The sequence below is a fragment of the Mesoplodon bidens genome (assembly GCF_964165515.1).
Source record: "Mesoplodon bidens genome assembly, chromosome: 7".
Taxonomy (NCBI): domain Eukaryota; kingdom Metazoa; phylum Chordata; class Mammalia; order Artiodactyla; family Ziphiidae; genus Mesoplodon; species Mesoplodon bidens.
The window spans coordinates 29,809,879-29,825,194 of record NC_138164.1 but is presented as its reverse complement, the minus strand read 5'-3'; the positions used below and the strand labels follow the sequence as shown (position 1 = coordinate 29,825,194).

The 15,316-nt window shown below is 38.5% G+C and overlaps 1 protein-coding gene and 1 long non-coding RNA gene across 2 annotated transcripts in view; one reads left to right on the top strand and one right to left on the bottom strand.

Annotated features, from left to right (window-relative positions):
* The window catches only part of LOC308619776, a 279,938-nt gene extending 272,940 nt beyond the window's left edge, over positions 1-6,998 (top strand). Inside the window, exon 8 of the long non-coding RNA XR_014016225.1 lies at positions 6,757-6,998. This is a non-coding gene — a long non-coding RNA (uncharacterized lncRNA). The remainder of the gene's footprint in view (positions 1-6,756) is intronic.
* On the bottom strand, positions 1,142-13,728 carry MMP8 (matrix metallopeptidase 8). Its single transcript, XM_081238902.1, is given in 11 exon segments — positions 1,142-2,790; positions 2,955-3,058; positions 3,744-3,897; positions 4,458-4,591; positions 5,358-5,475; positions 6,969-7,130; positions 9,832-9,951; positions 9,954-9,956; positions 10,044-10,192; positions 10,882-11,126; positions 12,783-13,728. Coding segments are annotated over 11 exon segments (1,491 nt in total). The 5' UTR covers positions 12,981-13,728; the 3' UTR covers positions 1,142-2,686.
* Positions 13,729-15,316: the final 1,588 nt, after the last annotated feature.

The window sequence follows — 15,316 nt, the reverse complement described above, 5'->3', positions numbered from 1 at the left end:
CACTGGAGATTTGAACAATTGAAAGGTGTTCTGTAAGCTTCTCAGGAGGTCCTGATGGAATTGAGCCCCAGCTGCCCATAGTAGAAACCTCAATAACACATACTTGTATTGACTTTCCCTCTTTCTGCTTCACTCTGCTTGCTACCTCACCCTTACTTCCTGGGACCATGTCCTGAATAAAGTAACTGCACTGAAGTCTTGTCTTAGTCTTTGCTTTTTAGGAAACTCAACCTAAGATAAAAGTAATATCATTCTTAAAGTTTTAAGCTTATATTCTTAAATCTCTTGTCCTCACATAAAACTTCAATGTAACATCCAAAAAATACCACATGTTGTCAAGAAGAAAACCAAAAAAAAAAAAAGGCTAATTAAAAAAATTCTTTATTATACTTTGTATTGCTGTTCACTTCCTATGACTGTGAAATATGGTTAAAGAAATAACATGAACTCAGTTCTTATCTTGAAAATGTACGGATGAGGCTTGGGCCAAGAATCTATCATAGCTAACTGGTGCAACTAGCAGCTGTTCTGAGATGAATCTCCCATCTTCGTGCTTCTAAAAACTGATTTCATAAGAAGTTTTAGAAAATGCCATAGTCTGGAATTGACTCTTAAAGAAATATCCAGTTCTTACAGGTCATTTTGCCCTTTGACATTGATACAATGAATTGCTTATACACCTCTTTCACTTTCCCTAGCACAGCATCTGGAACAGGTAGGTGATTAATTGTTGAATAAATGAAATTATAGTATATACTAGCTTCTATTTTCTTATCTTGTAAAATAAGTTGAGAATAATGTATTGACATACTTGAGGGAATCTTTGAAGACATAGAATATTGATAAAATATTTCATAAACCTGTGAAGTAATATCTAAAAGTTTAATATCAATGTAATATTTCTGATAAAGGAAAATGCCTGCAAATATATTGAAATTTCCTTTTTATACTTTAGATGAACTATATGGTAGTATCTTAAGAAATTATAGTACATCACAAGTCAGTCATTTAAAATATTTATTTTGAAATCATTTAATAGATAAATTTTGAACCAGAAAAAAGTATCAAAGTATATTAAATCAATCATCTGTGGGGGTTAAAAACTTTACAGGAAAATAAAAAAGGATGTGCTAGTGATAAATATATTTTACAATTCACATATTTTATTGTGTAATAAACTGCACTGCATTACATTCTAACAACTGCAGATATGACATTATAATGATTTTAATGTCTAGACTAGTCATTATGATACCACAAATCTTAAAGTTCTTAACGGAAAAGAGCCATTAGCAAATTTATGCATCTAAGCTCAGTTTAATTCAATTAAATGAGATTTATTGAATTTTGTGCCCAACACTATTCTGTTTGTGTGGCAAACCCTGGTTATCTGTAGAGGGTGTCCTCCTGAGGATCCCAGGGAAAAACAGAAATAAAGAACAACAGATTTAACTGGCCCATTTTCTTGAACTCTAGAAGCTAGGAGACAGGAGAGGAAGTGGTACCCCTCCTTTTTGCTTCTCCCCTGGGAAGATGCCAGTAATCTTTACTGGGGTTGCAAGTCTGTATTCCTGTACTGATTCATTTCCGTAAGTTCAGGTGTACTGTATCAGCTTCCTAGAGCTGCTCCCCTGGGAAGATGCCAGTAATCTTTACTGGGTTTGCAAGTCTGTATTTCTGTACTGATTCATTTCCATAAGTTCAGGTGTACTGTATCAGCTTCCTAGAGCTGCCTTAACAAAGTATCACAAACTTCGTAGCTTAAAGCAACAGAAAATTTTTAAATCACAATTTGGAAGTTATAAGTTCAAAATCAAGGTGTCAGGAGGGCCATGCTCTTCTCTCTGAAGGCTCTAGGGAGGATCCTTCCTTGCCTCTTCCAGCTTCTGGTGGTTGCTGGCAATCCTTGGCATGTAGATGCGTCATTCCAATCCTGTCTCTATCTTTACATGACCCTCTCCACTGTGTGTCTATGTCTCTCCTCTTATAAGAACATCAGTTTTTAGGCCTACTCTGATCCAGTATAACCTCATGTTAACTAATTACATCCTCAAAGATGCTAGTTCCAAATTAGGTACATCTGTAGGTACCTGGGGTGAGGGTTTCAACATACTTTTTTGGGGAGACACAATTCAATCCACAACAAGTCTCAACAACATTTCTTTCCAAGAGTGGAAAATAGGGGGACACAATTCAATCCACAACAAGTCTCAACAACATTTCTTTCCAAGAGTGGAAAATAGCACCACATTTTTGGCAAAAGACAATGTGTACTATTTATGTTGTTCATAATCCTTACTTATAACCAAATCCAGTGCTAAATTACATATAGCAGTTACAGTTAAGACATATTTAAAAGACTTAAGAATAAATGGGCAATTTAGAAGTCAAATAAGCAAGTGAGGAAATAATGAATATTGAGGTGGCAAAGAAGGCTTAATTTCCTTCTCCTTGTGATGGATTCACTAACCTGAGATGGAATATAGGACAAAATTAGCCTCTGCAAACAGTGGAATACTCCAAACTTATTTTCAGTGAGGATCGGTCCAATGAATACAGTGAGAGCAAACAATATTACTTATTGTTGAAAAAAGTATAACTAGGACACAATGTAATAGATATGCAGATTAGATCTCCCTTCCATATTCAGAAAATGGACACAAACGCACTTGATTTTGCTTCGGCTTTATCTACAGTTAAGCCATCTATTGCTTCTTTCAACTCTAGTAATCCTACGAGCACTAAGATCAAATGCATAATATCTTGGTCCACTGAAGAAAAGGAAGAAGGCTATAAGAAAAAAAAAAGATATAATGTATTGAATTAGCTTGTAGCAGATCTTAGATGTTTTCAATTAAAAAGACTCCACTCCTGTCCTAATATAACGTTGCAATGCAAATGAGCTACTTAACATTTTAAAAAAATTTATTGTTTTATTTTTTTTTTCTACTTACAATTCTTCTGGAAAATTGCATCAACTCTACTTTCTATTCCTTGAAAGCTACTTCCTATGCTTTTGGGATAACCTGGTTCCATGGATTGACCTTGGTCATCATATCTGATTAGAAAAAAAAAATTGTTCCACATTTTAAGACCAATACAGTGTACAGTGATTAATAGTTTTCTTTAAATTGTATGTACTTTACATAATGCCTTCACACGTATTTTCTCATTTGTTCTTCACAATGTCCTATTTACTGGGAAACTAACAGTGGTTAACTTCTCTACCTAAGCATACATACATATTTATAAAATATATGGGTATCACTAATACGAAAACAGGCTTCTGATTGTTGGGGCAGTGTTATTTTCAGAAAGGAGAGCTTATATGTTCTAAGGCTTTTACTTAATTGGTTCATAGTATCTATCTGAATAAATATAAATAATAATTTCAAGTTGGGAATCAAGTTCTGTATAACATTTGATTGAGTGTAGTAGAATTTAACTCTTAGAATTTAATGAATAAATGAGAATTAGCCTAACTCTTTCTTTGCATCACATTTTAGTGTTTTATTAAAGTTCGCTCTGTTTCAGGATATAGAATCCTCAATACCATTGTGCAGGCATCTTACCTTTGTAAAATTTTCAAAAGCCATAGCGACATCAATTATCTTGTGAAAAAGAATGCCTATCAGAGACCACCTAAATATTTTAAACCTTCAGATGCCTGATCATTGATGGTTTGTAAAGAGGGTAAAGAAACATAGATTTCAATCTCTAATGGAAAAAATAGTTTCTCTTACCTCCAGAATTGGTTGTTTACAAAGAAGTATGTCTTTCCCCTGTAGGAAACAGCTGCGTCTATTTCTTGGACACTGCTTGGGAAGCCATAGTTTGCTATATTCTTGGGATAACCTTGCTGAATATCATAGCCACTTACAGCCCAGTACTGATTACCTGCCAATGATTCAGGTTATATGTTACATAAAGTTTTTCCATTCCTACAAAATGTATACCAATTCTTAATCTTTGCATAAATTCATCATAGAAATGAAAATGGAAAAATAGTCTTGAAAAGATAGAGGTGGTAAAGTGAAGACCATTGGGCTATGATAACTCTAGTGATTTCCTAGCACCTGTAAAACATTTCCAGCTTTGTAGCCTGACACTCAAGGCTCCACACTTGAACGTCTTATCTCATGTTACTTCTATACAGAGATTAAACTAGAGCCTTGGGGAATCTTAGAAAATTATATCTGGGATGAGGGTGGAGGAAGGCTAAAGGGTCTAATAAAGTGTCCTCATTTTGTAGATGAAAAAACTGATGCCTGAAGAAGGTACAACATGCTCAAGTTCATACAGCATTTAGTGGTGGAGATGCAACCCAACCCAGGTCTCGTGACAAAAGCTAACACTCTCTTCTTGACTCGCCTCTTTGAACCTGGAAGGGACCACAAAGAAGTCCTGCCCTTCCCTTCAGGAGGAACTAAAACAAGATGAAAACCTTAGGCAGTTACCTCTGAATATGAAAATTAGGTCCTTGTCAAAATCCTCATAAGCAGCCTGTATACCATTTACCAGGGATGGCCAGAAGAGAGAAATGAAATTGAGTTCGACTCTTCGTAGGTGAGGATGCTTTCTCCAGAAGTACCTAATGGAACATAAGGGAGAAAACCACACACAATAGTCTAAGCAGGCAGCTTCTATGAGTCTTGGGCTGGTATTGATCCTATAAGATTGCTGGGAGGTTATAACATACAGTGAAGACAATGCTTCCAGCACAGTGACCAGCATATGGCCAGTGCTTTATGGTGATACTGTCCATCTGGTGAGTACTTTATAGTTTTCAGACGACCTGATAGGAGTGACCGTATTTGATTACATTTTACATTGCCCGCCTCCTCACACATTGACAAGTTTTATTTTGTTAGTCTCTTTCATTATTGTTGCTACAATATGTTAAGAATATTTAGAATATTCTAGCAAAAGCAATACAAGAACACTCCGCCTGTGAGTACACAATCACAGAATAGCCAATGGAAAATTGAAAAATTCAGTCAGATGATTTTCCCTGCAGCTATTAAGTGACAGTTTCCATTCACTTGAATGAATTTGGGTGGAATTGAATGCTATTTTGGTGTTGGGTAAACCCAGCTGTAGGGTTCCCAACAGCTAGAGTCCATGTCTGTTTACATCATCACAAACATCTAAATGCTTACAGATGTTTTAGCTTTTTTTTTTTTTTCTTTTCCTGGACGTTTTGATTTACCCAGAAAACACTATCAATTCCAACGAGATTCATATGCATAGAATTCAAAGGAAAAGCTGGGTAATGTGTAATATGTGACTTAATTAGAATCCAGTTTTAAGTTATGCCAGTAAAAGAAGTCAAAGGAAGGAATAGTTCATTCTTATACTTGTCTTTAAAGAAAAGTATTTCTCCGCGGAGTGTAGTGATGGCATCAAATGTCAGTCTGGGGTCACAGGCTGTGGGTGTGGTTGGTCCAGTAGGTTGCACAGGGTTGCTCGAAGGTCCTGAAAGTAAAAAGGCTTTTTATAAGCATGAGTCCAGGGTGAATTTTGGTGTATTTCAGTTAATTCTCAGGTTGGTGAAGGGTCTTCATATGAAAAGAAATGCTAACTAACTATCCTATAAGGCATTAAAGTAATCACACATTAGGCTCTCTTAAAAGCTTTATTTTTTTAAATTAAAAAATAAAAGAGTGGGGTAAGATGAATTGGGAGAATGGGATTGACATATATACACTAATATATATATAAAATAGATAACTCATAAGAACCTGAGGTATAGCACAGGGAACTCCACTTCACTGTACAGTAGAAACTAACACAACATTGCAAAACTACTATCCCTCAATTAAAAAAAATTAAAACAAAAATAAAAGAGTAATGGTAGCTTTAGGGACAGTTCCAAGCTAAGGTGTGAGATAAAGAAATTTGAATTCTTCCCCCTCCCCTCTGCCAGTTTAAAATTAGAATCCCATGCTTCTTTCCCTTCTTGCCTTCTCTTTCTGCATTTTTAGTCACTCAGTATCTACTTTCTCCTTTCTCACTAAAATTCATCTTCTGGAAAGAGATCCCCACAGCATAAATCTAAATCAAAATGTAGCAATATTTTTTCTATAAGTATTTAAATTTTAATGTATTTTCCCATTGTAGAACGAAAGGCTGCTAACAGTTCAAATATAGGCAAGTGAGGAAGGGAGGTGTTTTCAGGGGAAAAGGGATTGGGGAGTAGAGGCAGTTAGACTAGGTCTCATCATTCCTGAAAATTCTACTGTCATGAATAAAATTCGTAGTTGTGGGACCCTGGCATGCTTGTTTTTGTACTGCTGTCCCACCAGAGAGGGAGAATGTTTTACACAATTCGACTCCACGACACTCCCTTTCAATCAACATTTAAAACATTTTTTTATTTTTATTTTTAGAGAGCTGCAAACCTCTTCTCTGGTTTCTTGTTCTTACAGCCACTAGGGGGCAGGAGGGCAAGGGGAAGGAGATATGCAATGGTCTTGTCAGACAATACTTAGACAGAGGCAAAGGCCTCTATATCCCTCCCTGAAAAGTATTAGTCCTGTCTTTAAAAAATGTGTCTTTCTCTTCATACTCCATCCCCACTCCCCTCTTTCCCTCATAGACAACAATCTTGATATGTTCAGTATATATGTATTTATGTTTGTTAGCATGTTTCTTGAAAATGCCTTGCTTTGTCTATATACATATTTAATTTGTGTAGATTCATGTATTATGTAATTTATACACTGAGTAATATGTATCATTCTCTTTCTTTTCCAGGAAGCACGATGTTTTAAAGACTCATCTATGTACATCTGATTCAGTGCTGTACATTACTCTATGGCAGGCATCCACCACATTTTACCCATATATTCTCCTCCCGATGGACTCCCAGGTGCCCTCTAACTTCGATCACCATAGCCAAGACTGCAATGAACATCCCTGACATGGCCAGGTCTCACCAGGTCCTGCTGCTCTTCAGATGACCTTACCGTAGATGGCCTGAATGCCACTGATGTCATCTTGAGGGAGCGAGTAGGTTCTGGGCTCACTGAAAGCATAGTTGGGATACATCAAAGCACCAGGGTCAGAGGAATGAGCCAGCCCCAAGGAATGGCCAAATTCATGGGCAGCAACAAGAAACAAGTTGTAATCTGAAATGCAAGCATGTGTGGTGAATGGCTCCAAGTAGATTGAAGGGTGGTAGAAATAGGATCTCAAGGAATGCAGCTTCTGAGCCAAAACTCCCTGGAGAGACAGCCTTTCCCATGCCTGCCTTTTTCCTTTTCTCTTCAGGTACCTGAAGAAATGGAGATTGGAAGGAATCAAGGTAGGGGCTATAGGTTAAGATTAGGTGAGTATGAGCTCCTCACCAAATCTTAGAACCAAGAAAGACTGCTGCCTTTATTCCAATTCCCATACTTCATGGACCTGAGGCTCAGGGAAACGATGGCAGGGCCATCACAGGTCTCATGACTCTCAAAAGCCCTCTCCTCCCATGAACCCATCCTTACCCCTCTCCAGTATCCTAGGCCCACTGCCCCATGAGGAGAGTCTCAGTCTGCCAGGCAGAAACAGTGGCCTCAGATGCAGAGCTGACTCACTTTGGCTCCCTGACCACTTAGCACCAGCTCTTCCTTGATTCTGAGCTCTCCAGGAAGCTTCAGGAATTTTCCACCAGAAAGAGACAAACGCTGCTTCTTGTTGCTTCCTACCCTTATCTTTTAACTTCCATGAGCATAGTGCCTTTCATAACTAGGAGCTTAAAAACTTGCAAGGCTTGCACTTCCTGTCAAATAAAGCCCGAGCTCCTTTGCCAAGTCCAAGACTACTCCATTTGGCTCCAGCAGACATTTGAGGACTAGATTTCTGATGTGAATCCTTCACTCCAGCTAGTCTATGTGCCATTTCACAAACACACTGTGCATTTTCTTACATGTCTACTTAAAAAACAATCATAGTTGTACAGCACTTTCTTATATGCTAGGAATTGTAATAATATTTAATCTTAACAACATTTTTAAGAAGAATTGTTAGATTACTTTTATGACAAAGGAACTGAAGCCCAGAGATTTTTGAATACCTTGTTATATTGGCCTTGCAACTAATAAGTGGTAGAGCTGGGGTTGAACCCAGGTATGATGTCAAGACCTGTGTTCTTACCACCATGTTCAACTTCCTGATGATAATTAGCCTTGTAATATTCTACCCATGCTCCAAGACTTTCTTTCTTGATCATCACATCCTTCCATTTTGCATTATAAATACTTTAAAAAACATCTTTGAGTGTCTGGAGTACTGGGCAAGGGGCTCTGGGAGATTTGTTATGATGCATAGACTGAAAGGGGATATGTGTGCAAACAAATAGAACGCACAGAATAATGAGCAGGGCAGTTAGAGAAGAAAAAATCAAGGCTGTTGTTATTCTGAGAGGAAAGCTTAATTTCTAGCTGAAAGACAGGATGGGGGAGGCATTTGACGTAGCATGGAAAACAGGGATTTTGAAAGGTGGGGCTTAGGGTGTGGGGAAAGGCGTTTCAGGAAGAGGAAGCAATGTGAGCAAGTGTAGGGCAGTTGGAAAGCACATGGTGTGATCTAGAAACAGTGAATGTGCCATGTGGCTGCTGTGTGTGAAATATGAAGACAAGCCATGGAAGATGAGTTTGGAAGATCTCCAAGAGCTTTCAGTGTCAAGTGAAGGTATGTGGACATATTTGGCCTGGAAAATGTAAACACTGGGCTTTCCAAATGTAAAGATGGGCTTTCCAAAAACAAATCTTCTTACAGTGCTGGGGAAAATTAGAGGGAGCCAAGATTGGAGGTAAACAGTCCAGGTGGGAATCTGGACCAGTTAATTCAGGTAAGAGGTAATGACCATCTGAACTAGTCGGGAGGGCAATAGGAATGCAAAGTCGTGGGGAGTGTTTATTGTCTTTGGGTACTCACAGCTCCTAGCACAAGGACTTAGGTAGAATCAACACTCAAAACATTTATGTTGAGAAAATGGTGGGAGGAAGAGGTCCCAAGCAATGGTAAAAGGCTTCTTTCCTATTATTTTCTAAAAAGTGTTCTTTGGCCTCTTGTTACCCTGTAGCCTTGTAAAGTACCATATGGTCTGAATATACCTCTCCTTATTCTCAGTTCTTCCCTTCAGGTGGTCTTCTTCTTACTCTGAGTCTTCTCCTGAAAGGGGTAGTTTGCTATATGGAAACGTATCATTGAAAAAGAGCTCCACGAAGATGAAATCACCAGATGAATGAGAATAACTAGATGGTTGCTCTTTCCTAAATGGGTCAGTTTTCTAAATAAACCAATTATTTCTGAATTTCCAAAAATAGGAATCTTTTTCAAACATCATTAAATTTCACAATATTAAAATATATACCTTAAAGCAGTGGTAAGCAAACTTTTTCTATAAGAGTCCAGATAGTAAATATTTTAGATTTTTATGAGCCGTATGGTCTCTGTGTCAACCACTCAGCTTTGTTATTGTGGTATGAAAGCGGCCATAGGTGATACATAAACAAAAGAGTATGTGACCCAGTTCCAATAAAACTTTATTTATACAAATAGGACCAGGAAGGACTTAGCCATGATCTGTTGTTTTCTGATTCCTACCTTAGGAAACAAGGTCAGAATTTAGCTTCAGGATTTTTTCTAAACCTAAATTAACTTAGTATCTTGAGGTAGCAAGAATTCTAAATGATCAGTTTGTGTGAGTGTGAAATTTTACAATAACTTGGCTCTCTGTGTGTGTGTGTGTGTGTGTGTGTGTGTGTGTGTGTAGGAGGGCAAATTCTAATGTGGAAAAGTTCATTTAGAAGCTGCATGTGGACATAACCTTGGTGAACTTACTTCTGGAGGTTTTGGTCCATGTTTCTTCTGCATCAAAATGAACATCTCCTCCAATACCTGGGCCTGGCTGAAAGGCATGAGCAAGGATTCCATTGGGTCCATCAAATGGAGAATTGTCCCATGATCTGAAATAAAATGATTTGTATTAGGTATTTGCCAAGTCTCAGTTTAGCCAGGGAAAGAAAAATCGAGCATGACTGCTTTGAGCCCACCTCCTTGGAGAAAGGCAATCTTGATATCTGCTTCTTCCTGTGAGGTCTTGGTGAAGTTCAGGGGTGATACGTGACTCCAGAGTTTAAAGGCTTTCTCAAGAGCTGTTTCCACTTCAGCCTCTGACAAATCTGGGGTATAGTTAATAATCCTTCAAAATGAGAAAGTGTGTGAAGGGTTCATTATTGTTTAGAACAGCAGTCCATCAGTAGATTGAATTGCTCTAGTTTGAAGTTTGTGCATATGTGATATGCTACCACTGAAGAAGGTGCAAGGAGGGGGTGCAGGACTTAGGGTTGAAGACAGATGTAGGTTCTGGACCAGTTACTACAAGTCTTTAAACTCAGTTTCCTTATTCATAAAATGAGGATAATAAAATAGTACCCCTCTCATAAGGTTGTTGTGGGATTAAATGTATGTAAAGCATTTAGTTCACTACTTGGCAAATAGTAGTATTCAACAAACATTGGGTATCATTATTATTGTTATTATCATCAAGATGCATGAATGGTGGGGCTAGATTCTCTCCAGCAATGATTAAGCCTTTTTTGGGTCCTAAAGTGAATTCTTAGAGAGACAGCCTAACTTTGCCATAGTCCTCTTTAGACTGATAGAGAAAGAAGACAAAAATGACAGGCTTTGGATTGAAAAGAACCCATGGGACCTTTACCCTTCCATTCTCATACTCATTCACTAGAATCTAAACTCTATAAGAGCAGGGATATTTATTCATTTGTTTGTCTCTAGTGTATTCCGAATCCTAGAACAGTGCCTGACACATCATAAGAGTTCAGTGAACATGGGCTGAATGAGTGAATTCTGAAACTCTAGAACTATTACCTGTAGGTCAGATTAGTTTGTTTCCACTTGGGGTTTCCTGGAGTTATCATAAAATCGCCAGTATCGGGCACTCCACAGCGAGGCTTTCCCATCATCTCCAAGGTTTCCTCATTTGGCTTCCCTGTTATGTTCAGCCCAAAGAAGCGCTGCATTTCTTTAAGTTTCTCAACAATCACACTAGTGCTGTTCTTCCTTTCAGACTGATATTTGTACCTTGGTAATTGGTAGAACTTTTCTAGGTAATTCTGGAAAAAGACAAACACATAAGGACTTTGCTGTGAAATTTCCTTCAGTTCTCTGTGCATTTTGCATTCATTTTCAAGTTATTGCAGAGGTCAAACCAAAACTAATAACCTGATAGTCACAAAGATAAAAGCACAAACTTTCTGGTCGACTTGGATGACCATTGCCTACTGGAAGGAACAGTCCATCCATTCAGTGATACAGTTAATATTTATGCATAAAAATAGGTATTTCATAAGGGGTGAGTTCCACATCCTCAAGCAAAATGCTAGTACACAGTCAGGATACTGCCTTCTTATTTTTAATAAAAAAACAAAACAGCATCAGCATTTATTGACTCCTTGAAGTATTAGTTGCAGCAATGCAGATTCTCTTTTTTAATCCTCTTTTCACTACTGTAGAGAAGGTTTAATCATACACATTAAGACATGAAGATGCAGAGAAATAAGGAACTTGCCAAGAAGATAATCAGGTCCCAATTCACCATGTTGCTTCTCAAATGAGAATTAATGGCTTCAAAAGAAGAATTCCAAACATGTTTTGGGGCAACAGCAGCATCACTGTCATTAGCATTTTATCCACCACAGTAACTCTTTGGGAGGGGCCAAAACTCATTAAGAAGGTTCTGAGGGGTGTTAACAAGCCAATCGTGAAACCTCTTTCTCTTACCTTAAGCATCCTTAAGCGGCACTTTGCAAGTGACACAGGACAGAGCAATTCTGTGCTCACACAGGCTTTGAGATCAGATAGATTTGGGTTCAAATCTTAGCTTTGCCACAGATTAATTTTGTGTGCTTGGACACATCACTTAGATGACTTCAGATTCACATTTGTCTCTTAAGTGGAAATAATAATCCGCCGCCCTCATAGGATTGTTTTAGGATGAAATGAGACAATATTTGTGAAATGCTGAGCAGGGCACTTTGTACAGAGTCTTAATCACTTCTATTAACCCATGGGTTACTGTTATCAATGTAAGAAATCTATTTTTTTAAGTGAAAGAAAAATATCAACAAGAAGAAATGCTTTTCTAAAACTGTAATGCTAAGAAAATTGTGCATGACAAACTTCTGACAGCATTCCCTTGTGTTTTTTTTTTTTAAATTTGGCCTTTCATACTGTGAAACAATGGAGAAAAGCTATTGGTTTTGCTTTTACAGTGCTTTCAAGAGTTTATAAACAGCCCCATAACCTGGTTTTAGGAAATATGATTACACTATGAACTGATTTCTAGTTCCTTAGAGTTTCCCATCCTCGTGCTGTATGTACACCTGAGATTTTTGGCTGCAAAGACAAGTCCATATAGAAAGCACCAGTCATGTAGTAATTGTGTTGCAGATACATTAGAAGGGAAAATATTAGGTAAGTGAGAAAGAAAATCATTTTATAATTTAAACCATTCCTTCTAAAAGTTTTCCCCAGCTGCAGCAGCTCGGCAGCAGTATTTTCTGAGGGTGTGAAGAACCCAGATTGTTTGCATGCCCGGCTTTCAGAGGGCCCTGCTTGGAACTCTCCAAATCACTGAAACCAGACGTTTAACCTCAAACAAATCATTCACATAATTCTTTCAGGCTGCTTTAACGAAAAAGAGAAGAGAACCCAAACAATTTCCTCATCACCAGCAAATCAACCGCCCACCTAATTGATAGTTGAGTTACCTGAACAATTTTTGCAGTTTTCTCTTGTAGGAGTTCAGAATGTACTAGAAAGGCCTTGGAAAGCTGCACGTGGAGTAACAGCAGAAGTGGAAGCATCTTTAGACGGAACATGACCTCGTCTTCAAAAACTACCTCTCCTGGCCTTCCTTCGCTCATTCTCCTGATGGGCACCCTGAAGTTCAGAGCATCCCATGTCATTCACTGCTTTCATCTGGTCCCTTATAAAGCCCTGTCTTAAACAATTGCCACATCAGGAATGTGAAGCAACGTGGGTTAATTGCACTCTGACAGTTTTGCAATGTTATAATGTGATCTAGTACCCCCAAATAGGGGAGTCTTTCAATGGAAAAAAAGTACAATTTGCTACTCTGTTTTAGGGCTTTTTAGATATTTACTTTTGCAAAATTGTCTGGTCAAGGAAAAGGAATAGGAGACTAATTCTGAAGTTAATGAACAGCAGTTACATTTTCTGGGCATGTCAGATGCTGAGGCTGTACTCATTCGTGCAGTAGAATATTGTTTGATTAGTGGTAGTTATCTTGGGGCTAAGGAGCCGAACTAGAGAATCTCTGCACTTACCCACCCTTGTTGTAGGTGAGGAACATGTGTGCTTGTGTGCGTTGTGACAAAGCTGGATATATATGGGGGTCCTAAAGCAGTTTCTGGAGGATGTGGTTTTAGCGTCAATGTGTTTTCTGCAAGCTGGATTTTGCATGGGAAAGACAAAGAAAGCAATACTGATGGTAATGATAATAATGATCATTTGCTAAATATTTATTATGTCCCAGACTTACATGCTGTATGTATATGACCTCAGTCCATCCTCACAAGACCTTGGGAGGCAGATGCTATTATTATCTGCATTTTGCAGATAAAAAGCAAATCCAGAGAAGTGAGATGGCTTATATAAATCACATGCTAACCTTGTGGAGGAGCCAGGATTCAATAGTAGGGGATATGTTTAGAGGCCGAGCTGGCAGCTACTATATCAGGCCCTGTTTTCTAGTCTTCCACTCCAGCACCCGGCTGGCCCACGGTGGAGCAGTAGCTCCAGGGCTGTAACAACTGGGAGGCCTTGGCTTGTGTTCATGGAGAAGACAGGGAGAGTGAGCATGAGATGCCTTGTACACTCCCAAGGGAAAATACCCTGAGAGGACTTTCAGGCAACATGGCTGCATAGCGGCTGTATTGATCAGAGGCCCTTGGGCCTGCTTTCAAATTGTGTCACCTGGTCTCACTTATTCTGACTCTATGTGCATTTAGATTGTTACCATACACAGTTTTTGTATACATTCATTTACATATATTTATATATACAGTTGACCCTTAACAAGGGGGAGGGTTAGGGGTGCTGATCCTCTGTGCAACTGAAAATTTGCATATAGTTTATAGTCAGCCCTGTGTATACTCAGTTCCTCTGTATCCACGATTCCACATCGGCAGATTCAACAGTGCTGATCATGTAGTACTGTAGTATTTACTATTGAAAAAAATCCAGGTATAAGTAGACCCATGCAGTTTAAATCTATGTTGTTCAAGGGCCAACTGTATTCTGTAAGGGCAGGTATTCCTGTGCATAAATGTATATGTCAACATGTATGATGTATAACATGTGTTAATATATTATTTGAGATGCTATGGTACGTGGTTCAGTTCCCTCCTGAAGTCTTCTACGAGCTTTTTAGACAATCCAAAGAAATATGTCTTGAGTTAGAACCTATCTAGATAGCAGACGAATGTTTATGTTGTAGATTCTTACATTCACTCAGGAAACATTTCCTGACACCTATTGTATGCCAGGTGCTGTGATGGGTACCAGATTATTGGAGATAAGTTAATAGTGGTTCAGATGAAATACTGTGGGAGTCTGGAGGAAAGTGCAATGATCGGGTTAGGTAGAATCAGGGAAGGCTTCATGAGGGATGTAGCATGAGAACTTGTCCTCAAAGGAAAAGTAGAATGTGGATGTGCAGAGAGTTGGGGATCTATTCCTTGTCCTCATGTGCTAGTTTTTTTTCCAATTGGTTCAAGTAGCTCCAAGGTCATGATCATGTTAACTTTCCCTGGGTACACAACTTAGTCATGATGTGGCTTCCTCTGCGTTAGATCTTTAGTGAAAAAACCTTTTCTTCCTAAATGAGAATGCCTTAACATTGGTCTACGCTATGTTGAGTTATTTTGATTCACTGCCTTGTTTATAAGGTTTATAAATGTACTTTCTCCTGAACATAATGGGAAGCAATTTAGACAAGAATCCCAAACTTTGGTAAACTCAGTTTTCTAGTGTTTGTGTAAATGTTGTGTTAAAAACCAGAATTCCTGGATTTGGATCCCTGATGACAGGTCCAGCTCCATTAGAGTGGTGGAGAAAGCCACACCTGTTTTCAGGGCCTCCGCCTTCCGCTTTTTGAATTCTTTCTCTACACCTGACCTCCCCTCACCTCTACAGTGTCTGCACCTCCCTTCTTCTGGTGCCTGGAACCCAGAGTTCTCTCAGGCTCTCTCTCCTCTGAAAACCTTCTGGGAAAAGACCA